This window comes from Schistocerca nitens, chromosome 4 (assembly GCF_023898315.1).
Source record: "Schistocerca nitens isolate TAMUIC-IGC-003100 chromosome 4, iqSchNite1.1, whole genome shotgun sequence".
Classification (NCBI taxonomy): domain Eukaryota; kingdom Metazoa; phylum Arthropoda; class Insecta; order Orthoptera; family Acrididae; genus Schistocerca; species Schistocerca nitens.
Genome location: NC_064617.1, coordinates 958823955 through 958845369, shown reverse-complemented (window position 1 = coordinate 958845369; position 21415 = coordinate 958823955). Strand labels below are relative to the sequence as shown.

General features: G+C 39.9%; 1 protein-coding gene across 1 annotated transcript in view; it reads left to right on the top strand.

Moving 5' to 3' along the window:
- The window catches only part of LOC126253637 (protein LSM12 homolog), a 28725-nt gene extending 7519 nt beyond the window's left edge, over positions 1–21206 (top strand). Inside the window, exons 2-5 of the mRNA XM_049955124.1 lie at positions 2163–2296; positions 2506–2615; positions 8342–8471; positions 20552–21206. Coding sequence (XP_049811081.1) covers positions 2163–2296; positions 2506–2615; positions 8342–8471; positions 20552–20626 — 449 coding nt within the window. The 3' untranslated portion in view covers positions 20627–21206. The remainder of the gene's footprint in view (positions 1–2162; positions 2297–2505; positions 2616–8341; positions 8472–20551) is intronic.
- Positions 21207–21415: the final 209 nt, after the last annotated feature.

Genomic DNA, 21415 nt, shown 5'->3' with positions numbered 1-21415 from the left:
TTGTATCCATCTCAGTTACCTATGTGACACTGACAACCTCATTCAGCCATTATAAGTATTTTATTCTTTGTAAGGTGGATTGGGGTTGAGGAATTTGATAAGAGTTATCATCTGTGATCACTGACATAATGTTAATGGCTGCTGTGACTTTTTGGTTGTTTATATTCAAGTTTTGTTGTTACTTGACAAAGCCAGTATGGGGGGGGGGGGGGGCTGACTCATCAGTAGCTTAGCACATTTGAAAAAATTTCCACCAATATCGCATTGTAATCACCACGTTGTTTATGGCGTTCTTCGCGTGTTTCCTACGACAGTTGTCAGCGGTGGTGACTTATATCGAGTATTGCTGTTTATCTTCAGATTGAGTATTAGTTTTAGTTCATGCTGTGATTAGGTCAGTAAACAGTGATGTGGAAATGGAACAGCTGGTAAACATTCTGTAGGTGATGTAGGTAATAACGTAGTGATTAGAAATATGTACATTTAGTATTAAGATTTAGAAATACAAAATAAAATGTGAAGTGAGAAAAAATTTTGAAATAAAATAAGAGCATAGGTGTCAAAGTAAAATTAAAAGAGAGGAAGGAAAAAAGAAAAGAAAAGAAAGGGCCAACAAATAATGATAAATATATTGTTAGTTAGCTAACTTTTTTATTTATTACAAATGGTTCAAATGGCTCTGAGCACTATGGGACTTAATATCTGAGGTCATCAGTCCCCTATACTTAGAACTACTTAAACCTAACTAACCTAAAGACATCACACACATCCATGCCCGAGGCAGGATTCGAACCTGCGACCGTAGCAGCAGCGCGGTTCCAGACTGAAGTGCCTAGAACGGCTCGGCAACAGCGGCCAGCTATTGCAAATGGAGCATAGAGACTGTGATGCGTAGTATCTACAGCACAGAGGATAAATTTATATAAAAAATTTTGGGCTGTGCATTTAATAATATTACTTTTGTTTTCTTGATTGGCGACTCCATGGAGTGTCCTGTGCACCACGACCAGATAATGGGTATACTTGGAAGGAGAGACAGCATTGGTCGTATTTTTTTTTGTTTTATTAACCACAAAATCGATTTTCGGTCACTTAGTGACCATCTTCAGTGCTGTAATAATAATTTAAATTATATATTACAGCACTGAAGATGGTCACTAAGTGACCGAAAATCGATTTTGCGGTTAATAAAACAAAAAAATACGACCAATGTTGTCTCTCCTTCCAAGTATACTTTTGTTGTCACTGTGTCATAAAGTAGCAGTACACTTGATTTTTTAGAATTTACCTGCCCACACATTCTTTCTCCCCATAATATTAGTTTTCTTCTTTGAATTTTCCTTTTGGAACAAAAGTTGTTTGAATGCCAAAAGTGAAATTAGGGTGTCAAAAGATATTGCATCATGTGCCAATGTTTGTAACATCATGCATGTTGAACAATGGGAACTGAATACAGTGAATTGTGAGGTGGTTGTCGGTAGCCAATCAGAATGCTCCTTCACAATTTCCTGTGGTTTGTAAATAAATGTAGCTGGTGTTGTGTTTCATTAGGTTACAATTTAACCAGTTTGTTGAAATTTTTGGTAAAATTGCAAATAAGACGTACAGGTAAGTATTGCAACGATGAATGTATGTCTCGCGGCTGTACTACACATCATTTTGTTATGGCAGTAGTATTTTTATGTTGAGATTTGTTGGCTGTGCCATCTCCCAACCAAACTGTCACATTCCAACCTAACGCAGGCCTCAGGCTTCATTACGTGTCAGTTGTCCCAGCTCGTCTAGTTTTCTTCCAGTCAGCAATAAAATATGAAAATAAGTAACCAACCTTAACATGTATAATAACCAGATCAGTGTTCTGGCACCCTTCATATCAGAAACAGATGTAATCAACTCATATCTTCTGTCAAAAGGAATCATTAGATTCAACGATTCTTATTGACTAGTGTATACCATCACCTGATTGACTATGACCAGCGTCTGTGAATTGCCATCAGAACACCACACAAGAGCTGCTAACACCGTAATTGCACTTTAACCATGTAAAATGTCACATGAAAGAAATGTAGGTAAATTTCAGTAGAATATACATTATAGATGAGCATGCAAACCCAGTTAATTTTATACTAAACAGTTTCAGTTTTCCTTAACACAGTATTTAGAATGTCCTGCTTCAAGTGGACGTGCGTCATTGAATGATGTTCATATTGTGAACTTGGCTCTTGTCAGTGATGTTCAAGTGAAGAAAGAAGTGAACTCGGTACCAGAAGCTCCAGCTTCACTTAATTTGCAAAGAGTAAGTGTTTTTGTTAAATTAATATAACTATATTTTTACAGCTTGTTGAATGAAAACAAGTATCAAATTGCAGAAGTACCTTTTTTCTTCTATTAATGAACTAAAATTTGGTTTGTTTAATATTCTAAATATGTCTTAAATTGATACATACTGTTTTAAGCTGCTTTGCACACTGGCTCATCAGTACTCAAATATGTGATTTTACCTAGCTAAATTCGAGGGTACGGAAGCAGATAGAAGAGAAGAGAAGGCTTGTAGCATCACTAGCAGCAGGTGTATCTCCAGAGGGACAAAAACTTTTTCTGGCAATCTCAAGGACGTAAGTTTTAGGAGTATAAAATGAAACAATGGAAAGTCCAGTAAATAGAAGTATAAGATGAATATTTAAGTACTAATGATGAGCTATCTTCATTTTTTAAAAGTTTAAAATAATCAAGCTGTGTTAAGATGGAGATCTTAGAATACACAAAATGTAGTATTTGCAACACTGAATAATTTTGATCGCTGGTATCCTTTAATTAAATGATTAAAATGAGAGAAATTCACCAGTACCTCAAATTTTATAAGTAGCAATCACAATAAGAGCTACATAGTGACATCCCCACCCCAAACCCAGCTGTCTTGCATTTTTCATATTTGATGTACAATATTTTTAGATAATATGCACCAAAATATCTGTTGGAACTTTGTCTGTTAAGTAAAAAAGCTTTCTGAATTTACCTCACAGTTTATCAGATATGGAGCAAACATAGATCTCATGCTGTGCTATAGACAAATATTTCTCCGCAGCCTAAATGGGCAAAAACATCTGACATTGTTGACAACTAGACCACTGATCTATCATGGGATATTGTCTTACCCATCATACGTAAGGCACTGATTGAGAAGGATTTAGGGCAGAGAGACAATATAATTGTGGGCATGGCAAATAGCAGATTGTGATTCATTGAAAGAAATAAGGACATGGAAGTCTTCCATGAAGGTGATAATATTCAAAATTGTCACCTAATGGCTTTGTGTGTATTGTGGCACCTGAGTTTCTCTTAATGTGTACAGGGTTACAGTTATTGAACTTTATGAAAAAAAGTAAATTAATTACAAACTACAGCATGCACACACTTTATTAAACATGTAAACATCACTACAGATATTCGGATTTAGGTTATGACATGTTCTATCTGCATGACTTGCTGAAGTGTCAAAACATTGATGCTGTTGATGACCTCCTGAATGGCTGTTTTCAGCTCAGCAGTAGTTTTGTGGTTATTGCTGTACACATTGCTTTAATATAGCCCCACAAAAAGAAGTTGTATGTGTTTAGATCTGGAGAATGTGGCATCCCATGCCAGTGGCCCTTAGGTACCCAAGAGCCAGAATGTGGTCCCTAAAGTGCTCCTCCAGGACCTCAAACACTCTCCTGCTTCAATGGGCTCAAGCTCCACCTTGCATGAACCACATCATGTCAAAATCATGGTCACTTTGGATAATGGGTATGAAATCGTATTCCAGAACCTTCATGTCCCGTTCAGTAGTCACTATGCCATCAAGGAATCTCACACAGATTATTACATGACTGGACATTGCACACCACACAGTCACTCATTGAGGTGAAGAGGCTTCTTGGTGACAAAATGCAGGTTCTCAGTCCCCAAATGCTCCAATTTTGCTTATTGATGAACCCATCCAAATGAAAGTGGGCTTCATCTCTAAACCATGGTGAAACACAACCACTGTTCTATGGTCTTGGGACTGTACAAATTGCAAATAGCCTTTCGCTCCCTGTATTTTACCCCTGCCACCTTCAGAATTTGAAAGAGAACATTCCACTCAACATTGTCAAAAGCTTTCTCTAAGAAACGTAGGTTTGCCTTTCCTTAATCTATTTTCTAAGGTAAGTCGTAGGGTCAGTATTGTCTCACGTGTTCCAACATTTCTGCGGAATCCAAACTGATCTTCCCCGAGCTCGGCTTCTACCAGTTTTTCCATTCGTCTGTAAAGGATTAGTGTTAGTATTTTGCAGCTGTGGCTTATTAAAATGATAGTTCGGTAATTTTCGCATCTGTCAACACCTGCTTTCTTTGGGATTGGAATTATTATATTCTTCTTGAAGTCTGAGGGTATTTTGCCTGTCTTATACATCTTGCTCACTAAATGGTAGAGTTTTGTTAGGCCTGGTTCTCCCAAGGCAGTCATTAGTTCTAACGGGATCTTGTCTACTCCCGGGGCCTTGTTTCGACCTAGATCTTTCAGTGCTTTGTCAAACTCTTCACGCAGTATCATATCTCCCATTTCATCTTCATCTACATTCTCTTCCACTTCTATAATAGTGTCCTCAAGAACATCACCCTTGTATAGACCCTCTATATACTCCTTCCACCTTTCTGCTTTCCCTTCTTTGCTTAGAACTGGGTTTCCATCAAAGCTCTTGATATTCATGCAAGTGGTTCTCCTTTCTCCAAAGGTCTCTTTAATTTTCCTGTAGGCAGTATCTATCTTACCCTTAGTGATATGTGCCTCTACATCCTTATGTTTGTCTTTTAGCCACCCCTGCTTATCCATTTTGCACTTCCTGTCGATCTCATTTTTGAGACGTTTGTATTCCTTTTTGCCTGCTTCATTTAGTGCATTTTTGTATTTTCTCCTTTTATCAATTAAATCCATTATCTCTTCTGTTACCCAAGGATTTCTGTTAGCCCTCGTCTTTTTACCTACTTGATCCTCTACTCACTATTTCATCTCTCAAAGCTACCCATTCTTCTTCTACTGTATTTCTTTCCCCCATTCTTGTCAATCGTTCCCCAATGCTCTCCCTGAAGCTCTCTACAACTTCTGGTTCTTTCAGTTTATCCAGGTCCCATCTCCTCAATTTCCCACCTTTTTGCAAATTCTTCAGTTTTAATCTACAGTTCATAACCAATAGATTGTGGTCAGAGCCCACATCTGCCCCTGGAAATGTCTTACAATTTAAAACCTGGTTCCTGAATCTCCGTCTTATTATATAATGTATCTGACACCTTCCAGTATCCCCAGGCTTCTTCCATGTATACAACCTTCTTTTATGATTCTTGAACCAAGTGTTAGCTATGATTAAGTTATGCTCATTCTACCAAGTGGCTTCCTCTTTCATTTCTTAGCCCCAATCCAAATTCACCTACTATATTTCCTTCTCTCCCTTCTCCTACAACGAATTCCAGTCAACCATGACTATTACATTTTCGTCTCCCTTCACTATCTGAATAATTTATTTTATCTCTTCATACATTTCATCCGCAGAGCTAGTTGGCATATAAACTTGTGCTATTGTGGTAGGTGTGGGCTTCGTATCTATCTTGGCCACAATAATGCGTTCACTGTGCTGTTTGTAGTAGCTTACCCTCATTCCTATTTTCCTATTCATTATTAAACCTACTCCTGCATTACCCCTATTGGATTTTGTATTTATAACCCTGTATTCACCTGACCAAAAGTCTTGTTCCTCCTGCCACCGAACTTCACTAATTCCCACTATATCTAACTTTAACCTACCCACTTCCCTTTTTAAATTTTCTAACCTACCTGCCCGATTAACGGATCTGACATTCCACGCTCCGATCCGTAGAACACCAGTTTTCTTTCTCCTGATAACAACGTCCTCCTGAATAGTCCCTGCCCGGAGATCCGAATGGGGGCTACTTTACCTCCGGAATATTTTACCCAAGAGGATGCCATCATCATTTAACTGTACAGTAAAGCTGCGTGCCTTCGGGAAAAAATTACGGGCATAGTTTCCCCTTGCTTTCAGCCATTTGCAGTACCAGCACAGCAAGACCGTTTTGGTTAGTGTTACAAGGCCAGATCTGTCAATCATCCAGACTGTTGCCCCTGCAACTACTGAAAAGGCTGCTGCCCCTTTTCAGGAACCACACGTTTGTCTGGCCTCTCAACAGATACCCCTCCGTTGTGGTTGCACCTACGATACGGCTATCTGTATCGCTAAGGCACGCAAGCCTCCCCACCACTGGCAAGGTCCATGGTTCATGGGGGGAAATTAAATTAGAAAGCGATTTTATACATAGAGATGGAGGTTTCTCTTGCTTATTCTCTGTGGAATTCTGCTCTCTCATTGTCAGAGGGATGGAGTTAACGCTATTTCATCTTCTGGCTATTAATTTTCAATATTGATAACATCTGACATTAGTCGTCTTTGGTTTGGGGTGGCACTATTGTTTACAGTGTGTGTGTGTGTGTGTGTGTGTGTGTGTGTGTGTGTGTGTGTGTGTGTGTGTGCGCGCTTGTCCTCATCATTTCATCATCATTCATGAAAGTGGCGATATTGGACTGAGCAAAGGTTGGGAATTTGTACGGGTGCTGATAACCGTACTGTTGAGTGCCCCACAAACCATTAGTCATAGTCATCATCATCATCAATTATACTACATGTTGGAAAATATTGTTGCAACTTCTCCGTAATAACAGATAAGTGACCTTTTACAAAATTTACCAGTTCCTGCTGATACCTACGCATGGGCAATGTGCACTGCACATTTCCTGGTCCTACGCCATCTTGAGACTTGTTTCCCTTCAACTCTGGCAGCTGGAACCTGTTGTTAATAGCCTTCCTGCCAGGTGCGAACCATTCTTCCTCATCATTGCCTTCTCTTGTCATCACTAGCTCTCTCCAGACTGCCTACAGATGTGTCTGAAGGGCACAAATCTCTTTCCTGCTTCGCTGTTTGCCTTTTTTGCTGCATATTTTACATTATTATTTGTATTAGTAACACTGTCACAGATGTATTCCACAAACTACATTGGGAAACTCTACAAGCAAGACATTACACATTCTTATTTGAATGTGTGCTGGTGTGCCGGTGGGGCATTAATGTCTGGCAGTATTCATTACATACAAAATTGTTAAGGCTTTCGTGGCCACTTGTTGACAAACGGCCTATTGGCTTCTGTCTCGGGTTCTTCGGCCGACGTTCATCTAATGATTTTTCTGACGTTTCGCCAGCACGAGTGGCTGGCCTTGTCAAAGCTTCACCCTCCATTGCCGGTGGTGAACTGGAGGCTTCTATCTGAGGAGCAGTGGGTACTCCACAAATTACATTAGAAGTGTAACAGAGCTAAACACTCGGCGAAGTAAGGAACCAGAAAAAGAAATGTCGGGTACGGCCTTTCTGCCATACATTCCCAGAGTGACGGACAGAATCGGCCGTATATTGCGCAAACACGGCGTAAAGACGATTTTCAAACCGACAAGGAAGATCAAAGAGTGTCTTAGATCGGCGAAGGAGAAAAGAGACCCACTTGCAATGTCGGGAATATACCGTATACCTTGCACATGCGGAAAAGTTTATGTCGGAATGACTGGACGATCCATTAACACCAGGATCAAAGAGCATAAGCGACATTGCAGGTTGGGGCAGGTGGAGAAATCGGCCGTGGCAGAGCACGCACTGAATGAGACCGACCACGTTATAAAATTCGCCGACACGGAAGTTCTGGCTGTATAGAAGCACTATCACACGCGCTTGTTCAGAGAAGCTGTAGAAATCCAAAAACAAGCGAACAGTTTCAACAAGAAAGAGGAAAGCCTTAAGGTAAACGGATCCTGGCTTCCCGTACTGCAGCGAACGACCGTCGCAGGTAGCAAGAGGAGAACCGCACCGGAAATGACTGCGGAGAAGCCCTCGGACGTTGGCGCGCCAGGTACATATAGTCTGCGGCCGCGAGCTCGCCTCCAGTTCACCACCGGCAATGGAGGGTGAAGCTTTGACAATGCCAGCCACTCGTGCTGGCGAAACGTCAGAAAAATCATTAGATGAACGTCGGCCGAAGAACCCGAGACAGAAGCCAATAGGCAGTTTGTCATTCATTACATACTTTGTACAGTTTGTCGGTTTCCAGTATATCAGGTGATTTTATTTTTGATCTCTCAGATGTTGACTGAAGTTACTGTTGTGTTTCATGGAATAATTTAGCTTTGCCCAGCTTATTTAACTCATGTATTTGCAGAAAATTTTGTTAAATAAAGTGTTTAATACAGCTTTTTGGATATATTTTCAGAATTAAGGATGTTACCTGGCAAGGCCCCAATATTTTGGTGTTTGAGCAAATAACCATCACTCCACCATATAAATTAGAAAATATTCGGGGTGATTCAGAGAGTAAAGCTTTTCTCCACATCCGAAAAGTGGTAAGCAAAAGCATAATAACATTATAGTTGCTTAAGCTAGGTGCCTTTGCTTCTTTGTTATTATTTACTTCTTTAGGAAAGTATTGATAACCTAAAATGAATAATATTTGTTATGTATGAATGGTTTATATTTATGCATAAGTTTGATACATGTTTTCTATGTGAATATATGGCAGCTGAATGAAATTTGTTGAATGAAGCCATCAACATCCAGTATTTTAAGCTCTCAGTTTTAGTATGTATATCTCTTTATCATCATTTCTCTAGCTAAATGTGAAACGGGAAGTAATTTCAGTATTGTTCCTCTCTTGCATTTTGGAAAACATGTAGCTTTCGTTGGTGGTATTGGCAACTAAGAATAGTGAGTTTGGAAACACAAATTTTGGGAAGTCCAGGTCTTTATTGTTGAAACATAAATTTTTATTTATGCACTGACAGTGCATGGACACTGAATGGCTCGTGAGAATTACCTGAAAATATGGCTACTATTTGAAGAATAAATCTGCATCTACATGTACATGGATACTCTGCAAATCACATTCAAGTGCCTGGCAGAGGGTTCATTGAACCACCTTCACAATTCTCTATTATTCCAATCTCGTATAGTGCGCAGAAAGAATGAACACCTATTTCTTCCCGTACAAGCTCTGATTTCCCTTATTTTATCTTTGTGATCATTCCTCCCTATGTAGGTTCGTGTCAACAAAATATTTTCGAATTCGGAGGAGAAAGTTGGTGATTTGAATTTCATGAGAAGATTCCATAGCAACGAAAAATGCCTTTCTTTTAATTATTTCCAGCCCAAATCCTGTATCATTTCTGTGACTCTCTCTCCCATATTTCACGATAATATAAAAGATGCTGCCTTTCTTTGAACTTTTTCGATGTACTTCGTCAGTCCTGTCTGGTAAGGATCCCACACCGCGCAGCAGTATTCTAAAAGAGGACAGACAAGCGTAGTGTAGGCAGTCTCCTTAGTAGGTCTGTTACATTTTCTAAGTGTCCTGCCAATAAAATGCAGTCTTTGATTAGCCTTCCCCACAACATTTTCTGTGTTCCTTCCAATTTAAGTTGTTCGTAATTGTAATACATAGGTATTTAGTTGAATTTACGGCTTTTAGATTAGACTGATTTATTGTGTAACTGAAGTTTAACGAGTTCCTTTTAGCACTCATGTGGATGACCTCACACTTTTCATTATTTAGGGTCAACTGCCACTTTTTGCATCATTCAGATATCTTTTCTAAATCATTTTGCAGTTTGTTTTGATCTTCTGATGACTTTATTGTCGATAAACGACAGCATCATCTGCAAACAACTGAAGATGGCTGCTCAGATTGTCTCCAAAATCGTTAATATAGATTAGGAACAGCAAAGGGCCTATAACACTACCTTGGGGAACGATGGCTGTTTGGTTGAATCTGGGAGTGGGGCTGAAGGTGAGGCCTTTGGATAGGACAGAGGTTTCGGATTGGGAGAGAGGTTTGGAGGAAAGGTTAACTACTGAGTTAGGGTGTTGTGGTACCAGATTGCGTTGATTGGAATTTTGAGGTTTTGGAGGGAGTGGAGCTGGAAGTGGGAGATTGAGTAGATGGGAGAGACTGGGTTTGTGCGCAATGAGAGGTGGTTGAGGTTTGTTAGAAAGGTTGTGAAGGGTGAGTGAGTTGCCTTTCCGGAGGTGGGAAACCAGGAGATTGGATAGTTTTTTGAGGTGAAGGGTGGCATGCTGTTCTAATTTGCGGTTGGCCTGTAGGAGGATGCTCTGAATAGCCGGTGTGGATGTGGGAGAGGAAAGATTGAGGACTTTTATTAAGGATAGGAGTTGGCGGGTGTGTTCATTGGCTGAGTTGATGTGTAGGTGAAGGATTAGGTGGGTGAGGGCAATGGATTGTTCAGTTTGGAACTGGTATAGGGACTGATGGAAAGAAGGGTTGCAGCCAGAGATGGGAACTTTAAGTGTGAGGCCTTTGGGGGTTATGCCAAATGTCAGACAAGCCTGAGAAAATAAAATAGCGAGCGTAATCTGGCTAGGGTGAAGGCATGTTTGCGGAGGGAATGTAAATAAAACTTAATGGGGTCATTGTGGGGGTGTTGTGAGGGTGACATGGTATTAGAAGGTGGAAAGTGTAACATGAGGTTGAAATGAAAATGAAAGATAAAAATATATGGGGAGAGATAAAGGTGAACTAGAAAGCAACTGGAGATCTGGTATGTGCGCGCGAGTGTATACCCGTCGTTTTTTCCCCCTAAGGTAAGTCTTTCCGCTCCCGGGATTGGAATGACTCCTTACCCTCTCCCTTAAAACCCACATCCTTTCATCTTTCCCTCTCCTTCCCTCTTTCCTGATGAGGCAACAGTTTGTTGCGAAAGCTTGAATTTTGTGTGTATGTTTGTGTTTGCGTGTCTGTCGACCTGCCAGCACTTTCATTTGGTAAGTCACATCATCTTTGTTTTTAGATATATTTTTCCTACGTGGAATGTTTCCCTCTATTATATATATTAAGTGAGTCCTGTATGTACCGAGTTTGATTGAAATTGTTCTGGGAACTAATCATAAATATTACCATATTCTTACCTCCCACATCTGCTGCAGTCATATTCATGAAAAAGTTCAACTGAAATTGCTCCAGGTGTTTCAGAATTATTGCAATACTATAAACCTTAACAGCTGAACCGAGCAAAGAAAATGTCCGTAAACAGCATGCACTGTTCCTTCAGAAGAGGAAAAAAAAGTTAATTTTCTCTCAAGTTATAGTACCTCAGTATATCACTCTCACACCTCTGCTGGGTGTCACTTTTCAATGACTAATCAGTGGAACTATTGTTACTTTTCCTCCTGTTATGTAGACATCTCCATTCCTTTCTTCTGTGTCAGTAAACATCACTGATGTGATAAAAACCAAAATAATGTTTACGCAGACCTTAATACATTGCTCAAAATAATTAGGGGCACATGACTTTGAGTGTCTACCATACTCCATTGAGCAATAATTGAGTAATGGATATGTTAGCAAATTATGCCTTCATGTTTCACAAATTAAGCACACAAAAAACATTATATCCTCATTCATTTACATAACAAGGACTGAAATCTCTGACAGGTGTTGAAAAAAGAAAAGTGAAAACATTCATCCTGTCATCCTGGATGGTTTTCATTGGACTTGGGAGTTTCAATAATGTGTATGCTCTCCATGAACATTTTATCACCACCTGAGACCTATGTGGCATGCTCCATAGGTCTACAAAGGCCACCCAGTGGCATCTGTTTCTATTCCTCAGATCTGTGGAGAGTTCTTGAAGAGTCTTTGGTGGAATTGGATGACCATGAACACATCTGTGAAGCATGTCCCACACATTTGATGTGGTTTAGGTTGGGACACACTGCTGGCCACTTCATTACATCAGCATCCAGACCCCTTGTACATGAGATGGAATTCAGAGCCACCATCATATGCAACAGCCACCATGTGGTCCAATAGGATCTGTACCATGTACTTCCTGGCAGTAAGATGACAGAATCTGTACGGCTAGCTATGCAGATGTCTCCCTACACCACCACAGAATGTGGGTTGAATCTGTCAATTTCCTTTACAACAGTTGGCAGACAGTGCTCGCTGTGGCATCTTTGCATCCAAACATGGCTGTCAGCTTTCATCAGAGTAAGTCTGGACTTGTCTGTGACCAACATGTTTTGCCAGCGATGAAGTTGCCAATTGACATGGGAACTGCAGACTTGAAGGTGAACTGCGAGGTGTTTTCGTATCAGGTGGTGTACTCAAACTGGGGCTTCTAGGCTGTAAGGTTCTTTCTTGTAACCTGTTCCTTACAGTCTGATCTGACACAGCAGCTCCAATGGGCCTAGTGCTCTGGCAGCAGCAGTATGACATCAAAATGCAGATATGGCCAATTATTGGTCATCATAGGTGGTTGTAATGTACCCCCGACCTTGTCCAAATCGCCTTGTGTTCTGACCTGTCTCCCTGTAGTGTGCTCACAACCTATAGGAACAGAAACTAGCACCTGCCAACTGCCATCCCTGTATATCACTAGAAAACACTGGTACACAAGTACTGACTTCCTTCTGAAGGGTCATAGTACAACCGATAGATGACGAATGATTTTAGTTGTTGCATACATTTAAAGTGAAGATCTCAAGCTGCGCCGTCAGAAGGTATTGTACGTACCAAAATAGATTTAGCATACTAGATGTGATACACTTGAGCAGTATCATATAAGCCTTTCTCTTGTTCCACCTACTGTACATTATGCCATTAGCTACTTATGCAAATCTTGATATATAACTAATTACTGATAATGCCACAAGTAATCCCCCTGTAGAAAATATGACCAATGTAACATTGCAAATACCAGGTGATCAAAAATCATTATAAATTTGGGAACTTAATAAAACAAGGAATAATGTAGATAGAGAGGTAAAAATTGACACACGTGCTTGGAATGAAATGGGGTTTTATTAGAACAAAAAACAAAAAAAACAAAAAATTCACAAAATGTCCAACAGATGGCGCTGGACAGCAAAACGTCAGTGACTGCCCATGACAATCATGTATAAAAGAAGCTGTAAAGAGAGAGAGAATCAGATGTGCCAGCAGTCGCAGCATGTTGACGTTACCTGAAAAGGCGCTTTTAGTGAAGCTGTATAATCAGAATGGGGAATGTGCTAGTTCAGCGTTACGATCCTATCGCCATAGGAAGGGGATTTGAACGGGTAAAGGTCCGTTGACAAATGCAGCTGTGGCGAGAATGATTTCGAAGTTTGAAGCCACGGGTTGTTTGGACGATAGACCCTGTAGTGGCCAACCGAGCACAAGGCGTAATGCAGCTGAGACAGTTCAGGAAGAAATGGAGACTGTAGCGGGTTTGTCTATGCACGGGGAAGTCAGCGCTCGTGCAGTTGCATGTCGCACCGGCATTCCATACACTACTGTTTGGTTGGCAGTTAGGCGTACCCTCCAATGCTATCTGTACAAAATCCATCGACATCGTGAACTGTTATCTGGCGATTTAGTGAAGCGGAGGGCATTTGCGATGTGGGCGTTTCAAAAGATGGCGGAAGATGACGATTGGTTGAGTAACGTTTTGTGGACTGACAAAGCTCATTTCACACTCAGAGGGTCTGTCAATGCCCACAACTGCAGAATTAAGGCTACTGAAAATCCTAGAACTGTCGTGGAAACTCCATTGCATGACAAGAAAGTCACGGTATGGATTGGATTTACCACATCTACCATTATCGGGCCTTTTTTCTTCGAGGAAATGTGTGATTCTGGTTTTGTAACTGCTACCGTGACAGGTGAGAGGTACACCGATATGTTACAGAATCGCATCATCCCCAGCCTGGCTGATAAACACCTGCTGGAACGTACGATGTTTATGCAGGATGGCGCTCTACCCCATATTTCTAGACGCGTGAAAGATCTCTCGCGTGCGTCGTTTGGTGATGATCGTGTGCTCAGTGGCCACTTTCGTCATGCTTGGCCTCCCAGGTCCCCAGACCTCAGTCCGTGCAATTATTGGCTTTGGGGTTACCTGAAGTCGCATGTGTATCGTGATCGACCGACATCTCTAGGGATGCTGAAAGACAACATCAGACACCAATGCCTCACCATAACTCCGGAACATGCTTTGCAGTGCTGTTCACAACATTATTCCTCGACTACAGCTATTGTTGAGGAATGATGGTGGACATATTGAGCATTTCCTGTAAAGAACATCATCTTTGCTTTGTCTTACTTTGTTATGCTAATTATTGCTATTCTGATCAGATGAAATGCCATCTGTCGAACATTTTTTGAACTTTTGTATTTTTTTGTTCTAATAAAACCCCATGTCATTCCAAGCATGTGTGTCAATTTGTACCTCTCTATCTACATTATTCCATGATTTATTCAATTTTCAAATTTATACTAACTTTTTGATCACCCGGTACTTATAAATTTACGGTACACCTTCCTTGCCTCCTCTGGCAACCACAAATTGTGAGTTGAAATTTCTCAGTTGTTAGTTAACTGCTTCCTGCTGCAGATTGTTGTGATTATTGGCCAATTGCTCATGGGACGTTTTTTATTCTTCATTATTCATTTATGTCTCTGTTTCCATTTCATCATGTGTGCTGTTATTGTGACAATCTGGAGTAGTAATAAACTTCTTTACAAGGTGTTTTGTGTACACTCATAACATGAAAATTGGCCACCATTTCCATGTACAAAACTGCAGTCTTTACCTGTTATTTTATTTGTTGTTATTGGGATTGTTGTATACTCTACCAAATTGCTCATGATGTATTGTTCATGATATAGGGTGAAATGGTCCTCTCCAGAATGATTTTATGTACTTTCCTCACTGACATTACTGAACTGAAAGCAGTTTATTCCCAGTATATCTTTTCTATTCTGCTGCTGCACTAACTCGTTATAGATGATGTTGGTCTAGCTTTTCCTCTGCTAACCTTAACAGGGGTACACATTTACACTTAAAATATTTTCTCCTCAGTCTCAAACTAATTTATCCATAATCCCCCTTAAAAGCATGACTTGTGTAATTAAATAACGATTCCATATGGATGCTCAAAGCATTGTTTGTGTCACGTTTAATCCATAGTGTACCTTAATAGTACTGCTTTTAATGAATCAAAATTAAATGTAGATGATAAAAAAAATATGGACATGGTTGCCTTTGGATAAGATGTCAGTCTCCACTACAGTCACTGCTTTCAAAATTAATTATTAAGGAAAATCTTCTTTTTGTTGTAAGCAAAAAGAAATTCTGGAAAAATTATTTCTTTTTACACTATCTATCCAGAGTCATGACTTGAAATCCACCACCACCTTAATTATACACCAGACAAACTGCATCCTTACACAAACTGCTACTCCTTTGAGAGGAAGATGTACAAACAAATCTGTTTCTTGGCCAAGGGGACCTACATGACACCTTCCTAAGTGGCTGTTTATGGGTCAACTCGAGGAAACTTTGCTGGGCACCCAAGATTTCAAACCCCTTGTCTTCTGTTTTTGTAATCTGATTGCTGGGCCAAAAGTACACTGCTGAAAGCTTAGCAACATTTTGAGTCTTCTTTATGCGCATATTGACTAGTTAACACTTCAACTATACAATGTTTTGATACCTTTGCTGTTCTTACTCAGTTTGGTACGACCTGGTGTCTTACCTGTTCCCCAATAATTTTATTCTTCAAGCCTGTAATCTTCTTCTTCCTTCCGACTTGCAGCTATTGTCCACAATAAGTAAAGTCTTTTCTGAAGATTTGAGAAGAGCGAAGATTATAATATACTTTCTGGTTTACTTAGCTTCTTATGTAGAGTAGTCTCCAGGTCTTCTTGTCTAGGGGGTCTGAGTCTTGAAGCTGAAAATGTAACATTTTAGGTCCTCACTGTTGGATTGATCTAAATAAATTTGGAGATTGTTGTTGCAGAATTTTAGTTTTTACATTAATATATTTTGTCACATTTTAGTATATCATACAGCCTTTTGATTTCTCACATTAACAAAGCCAAAATTACATTGTTCGCACAAAATGCAAAAAATATCCAGTCACATCAGGGGAATGCCTACTACTGTCTCACTCAGCAAAAATAACAATATCCCAAAGGGCTTATCAATTTTTCTTGACAAATGAATTTCTATTAGTTTCTGTTACATTAATATTTTTGATTATTATTTCATAAATGAAGTCAGAAATAAACATAGTAACCAGGCAGTATTGCGTAACTAATAGTAGAAATTTTAAATGTGCCAGTAGTCTGTAATTTCAAATGTTTCTGAAAAATAATTTTAACTGTACATTCAGAACCAGTGCTTATTGATTGTAACATCGAAAATAAAGTAATTCCTTTTCATAAATTTTGTTGAGGAAAAGTAATTTTAGAGGAAGATATCCCGGTACAAGCTGCATACATAAACCTACTTTAGCAGTAATTTGACAACCATACTTCCAACGACTTTCTCCAAAGTTAAAATAAATAAATAAATAAATAAAAAATGAAATTCGATACACTCACTATTTGTGGCATTACTGGCTTGCTGTTGTTTACTGGATGTGGCTGTGTGATGTGAATGCGGAGGAGGAGCAATATGAATGTGAATGTTGTTTGTGGGTAAACTCAGTTACGGTGGCTTCAGTCTTGGACAACATTCCTTCTGGCAGATTACTGGTCCTCATTCTTCAGACGCGTGACTGTACATTTCAGTACACTACTTCGCTGTCTTTGGAATGTTTATATGCTGACTGAAGTGATGAATGAAAATTTGTACCAAAGCTGGTATTGAAACCCGGATCTCCTTCTCACTATGCAGATGCTCTAACTAGTAAGCCACCCTGGCGCAGTAGCTTTGCACAACTGCATGGACTATCCAAGCACACCTCCCTCCTCAATCCAAATTTTCATTCATGCCTCACCCCACTTGGTATTCCCCCTAAACTCGAACAGCGTTGCTGGGACTCTCCAACTGTATTGGAATGGCATCTCAGCATCGAATGAAAATGAGGTATCCTGCCTGAAACCCTGGCATAGATGCTTTAATACAATGAAACTATACTGTTCCAGAGATGTTTTCATGTCTCAAACACACCTAGTGTACACTACTGGCCATTAAAATTGCTACACCACGAAGATGACGTGCTACAGACGTGAAATTTAACCAACAGGGAGAAGATGCTGTGATATGCAAATGATTAGCTTTTCAGAGCATTCACACAAGGTTGGTGCCGATGGCGACACCTACAATGTGCTGATATGAGGAAAGTTTCCAACCGATTTCTCGTACACAAACAGCAGTTGACCGGCGTTGCCTGGTGAAACGTTGTTGTGATGCCTCGTGTAAGGAGGAGAAATGCATACCGTCACGTTTCCGTCTTTGATAAAGGTCGGATTGTAGCCTATCGCAATTGCGGTTTATCGTATCGCAACATTGCTGCTCGCGTTGGTCGAGATCCAATGACTGTTAGCAGAATATGGAATCGGTGGGTTCAGGAGGGTAATACGGAACGCCGTGCTGGATCCCAACGGCCTCGTATCACTAGCAGTCGAGATGACAGGCATCTTATCTGCATGGCTGTAACGGATCATGCAGCCACAGATGGGAACGTTTGCAAGACAACAACCATCTGCACGAACAGTTCGACTACGTTTGCAGCAGCATGGACTATCAGCTCGGAGACCGTGGCTGCGGTTACCCTTGACGCTGCATCACAGAAGACAGGAGCGCCTGCAATGGTGTACTCAACGAATGGCAAAACATCATTTTTTTGGATGAATCCAGGTTCTGTTTACAGCATCATGATGGTCGCATCCGTGTTTGGCCACATCATGGTGAACACATATTGGAAGCATGTATTCATCTTCACCATACTGGCGTATCACCCAGCGTGATGGTATGGGGTGCCATTGGTGACACATCTCCGTCACCTCTTGTTCGCATTGACGGCACTTTGAACAGTGGACGTTACATTTCAGATGTGTTACGACCCGTGGCTCTTCCCTTCATTCGATCCCTGCGAAACCCTACATTTCAGCAGGATAATGCATGACCGCGTGGTGCAGGTCCTGTACGGGCCTTTCTGGATACAGAAAATGTTCGACTGCTACCCTGGCAGCACATTCTCCAGATCTCTCACCAATTGAAAACGTCTGGTCAGTGGTGACCGAGCAACTTGCTCGTCGCAATATGCCAGTCACTACTCTTGAGAACTGTGGTATGGTGTTGAAGCTGCATGGGCAGCTGTACCTGTTCACGCCATCCAAGCTCTGTTTGACTCAATGCCCAGATGGATCAAGGCCGTTATTACGGCCAGAGGTGGTTGTTCTGGGTACTGATTTCTCAGGATCTATGCACCCAATTTGCGTGAAAATGTAATCACATGTCAGTTCTAGTATAATATATTTGTCCAATGAATACCTGTTTATCATCTGCATTTCTTCTTGGTGTAGCAATTTTAATGGCCAGTAGTGTATATTTGCAGGCAAGTAAAAAAACGAAAATTTGTACCAAGGTCTGGGTTATATATATCTCAAAGGTGTTTGGCAGGAAAAGTTCTGTGGAATCATATTGTTTCATTTGATATCTTCGGAATGCTTCCTCTGATTGTGAATGAGTTCATGAAGCAATACGTCTATAGTATCCACTTAATGACCACTGTGCAGGTGTGCCCTCAAAAGCAAGCATCTGTGAAACTCATTGTTGAGACCAGGGATGCTAAACCGTGCACTGTTTCACCTCACAGAGGTATTTATTCTCATATCATTCAAGATGGAGCAGTGGTAACCTCACATCCTTGGAACTCTTTAAATTTTCATGCATGATTCCTCATGTAAATGAAAAATCAAAGTTAAGAACACCAAAACAAAGCCACGGCCGAAAATATCCCAACCATCCAGGAAAGTTCAATTAAAATTAACACTGTGGCATTTCTATAACTAATATATTGTGTATCTAATGTAAGTCTAACTAGATTAAGGGTACAAGTGATAGTATACACTGTGATGCTTACAGAATGTAAATATTCCTTTTGTGTCAGCTTGTAGCAAAATTCTCCTCGTCTGCATCATCCCTTTATGTCGGTGTTGGACAATTTTAGTGTAAGAGTGAATGTGTCTAGTATTAGCAGTAAGCACCACAGAATTTTCATAATCTACCTAAGCATGATCTATCATTGTGTAAGGACTAATATGTCCAATATTAGCAGCATGTGAAATTATTCTTCATTGATTACTTACAAACGAAGGCCCCTTTGATGTGTGGCTGTAGGTTGTTATACCTACACCATCATATAGAAGGTTTCAAAATATCGATCCTTTTATCCCCTGTCACTAATGATGAAGGCAGTCACCGAAAACTCAGGATTTTATCTGATTTGATGTGGCAAGTAAACTGAGAACTTTTTTTCCAACATAAATACTGTTTTCTTTTATAACAAGAAAGCAGAAAAAAAATCAGTGCCCAATTACGTATACGCAAGTAATGAATTAACAAAAGGTTCAGGGATAATTGGGGAGGACCTAGCTGTAAAGGATTTTCCCTATGTTAGTAATTATACTGAATAGTGCAATGACTTTGAACAGCAATTTGATGTGTTATACTAGTAACTTTTTAATGGAATGAGAAAAATAATTTCATTGGTTTTTACTTGCAACCAGAAAGCTTCATTCCCCACAAATTGTGGCAAAAGATGTTAGAAACTCTTCAGTTCACTGGGAGCAGAAACTGTCAACCTCTGACTTGTTATTAATTCTTCCCTTCTGGCAAAATGTAACATCAGAGAATACAGTCTTAAAAATGGTATGACAACACCACTTGTAATTGAAATTTAGTATGTCAGTTAGTGATGGGAAAAAATTTTGTATACGAACTTAAGAGTTATAAAAGCTATTCTGTACACATTTGTAAGGTATATGGTATTCAAATTGTCAGTAATTCTAATTGTAAAACATGCTATAAACACAGACACACCACCACCACCACCCAAATGCTTGTTAGAGCTATGAGTTCATCTCCAGCATGTATAATTTTTGTGGTAAGACTGCTGTTGTGAGCAGGAAACATGCACACGCCCAACTATGTGCATGCGTGCCCACCCCCACCCCATTCCTCGTTCTCTCTCTCTCTCTCTCTCTCTCTCTCTCTCTCTCTCTCTCTCTCTCACACACACACACACACACACACACACACGAACAAACTGCACACATACATAAGGGGAGAAGGGGGTTGGGGTCCTATAAAATGGAGCAAATCAATTATTTGATGTTACTTGTATATGCTAATCTCATGCTTTCATATGTTTCATCACCATGTTTTTCTCCGTTTGTTGGCGAAGTATCTTGGTTTACTTACATTTCAGGTGCTTGAATCTATGGAAAGCCGAATATGTTACAAGTAATATAAACTACTTCATTTACGTGCTAGTTGATCATTGGTTTGGGAATCTGCACAATGACTTGTTGGTTAGGTAATCACTCAGAGTGTGCATTAATTTAACATCCTTTCCCCAACAGTAGGATTGTAATTTTAAGTGTTCTGTATTACAGATTTCTTTCTTGTTTCAGATGGAGAAACATGCGAAAGACCAGGCAGCTGTTGCAGCAGCCGAAGCTGCGGGGGCTCACTCGTCACCGCAGTAGCAACTATTGGCGTACTGCAGAAAAAACACACACACACACACACACACACACACACACACACACACACACACACTTGTTTACCTGTTTCTGTGTTTTCAGTCCCTCCTCAGCTGGCACAAATCATTCTTTCATTTCTTTTGCATCATTTTGTGAACTGTTTTTTGTTGTTTCTTTACTGCCGAGGAACAATGGAGAAGAAATGCCTTTCTCCCATGAATGATGTGTAGAATCCGGTAAATGTATTACATTCAGTGTTCCCTACAATAAGCGTAAGCATTTTTGTCAAAAAGTGCAACTTGTTTATTGAATTTTACACTACTTTTACAGTGGCAAACATGTTTGAAAGTTGAATATTCAGTTTTTTACAATTTTTGAAATTGTCATATTGAAGAAGTCAGTTTACAGTTGTACACAGTGGACGCCAAATAGTATCTGAAAGTACTGAGTACCAAATGTATTTAGTTTGGAAATATATAATATATTGCTGTATGATCCTGTTATGTACTAAATTTGTTGTAGTTTTCTCATATAACATTCCATTAGTGAATGTACAGCAATACACCATTCTTGTTATGTTGTCTGGCTGCCTTTATTTTTTCTATCCCTCCCATTTTCCATGCCAGATTAAATCAGGCAGTTTAACACAACCATGTTGAACATTAATGACATAGAAAAGATTTTGATATGCAGTAGCTTTTCATACAAAATTCTTGTATTACACAAAACTGCGTTTGTCTTTAAAAGCTTAAGACATTGATAATTTTACCTTGCTCAGGGAGAATGTACCGT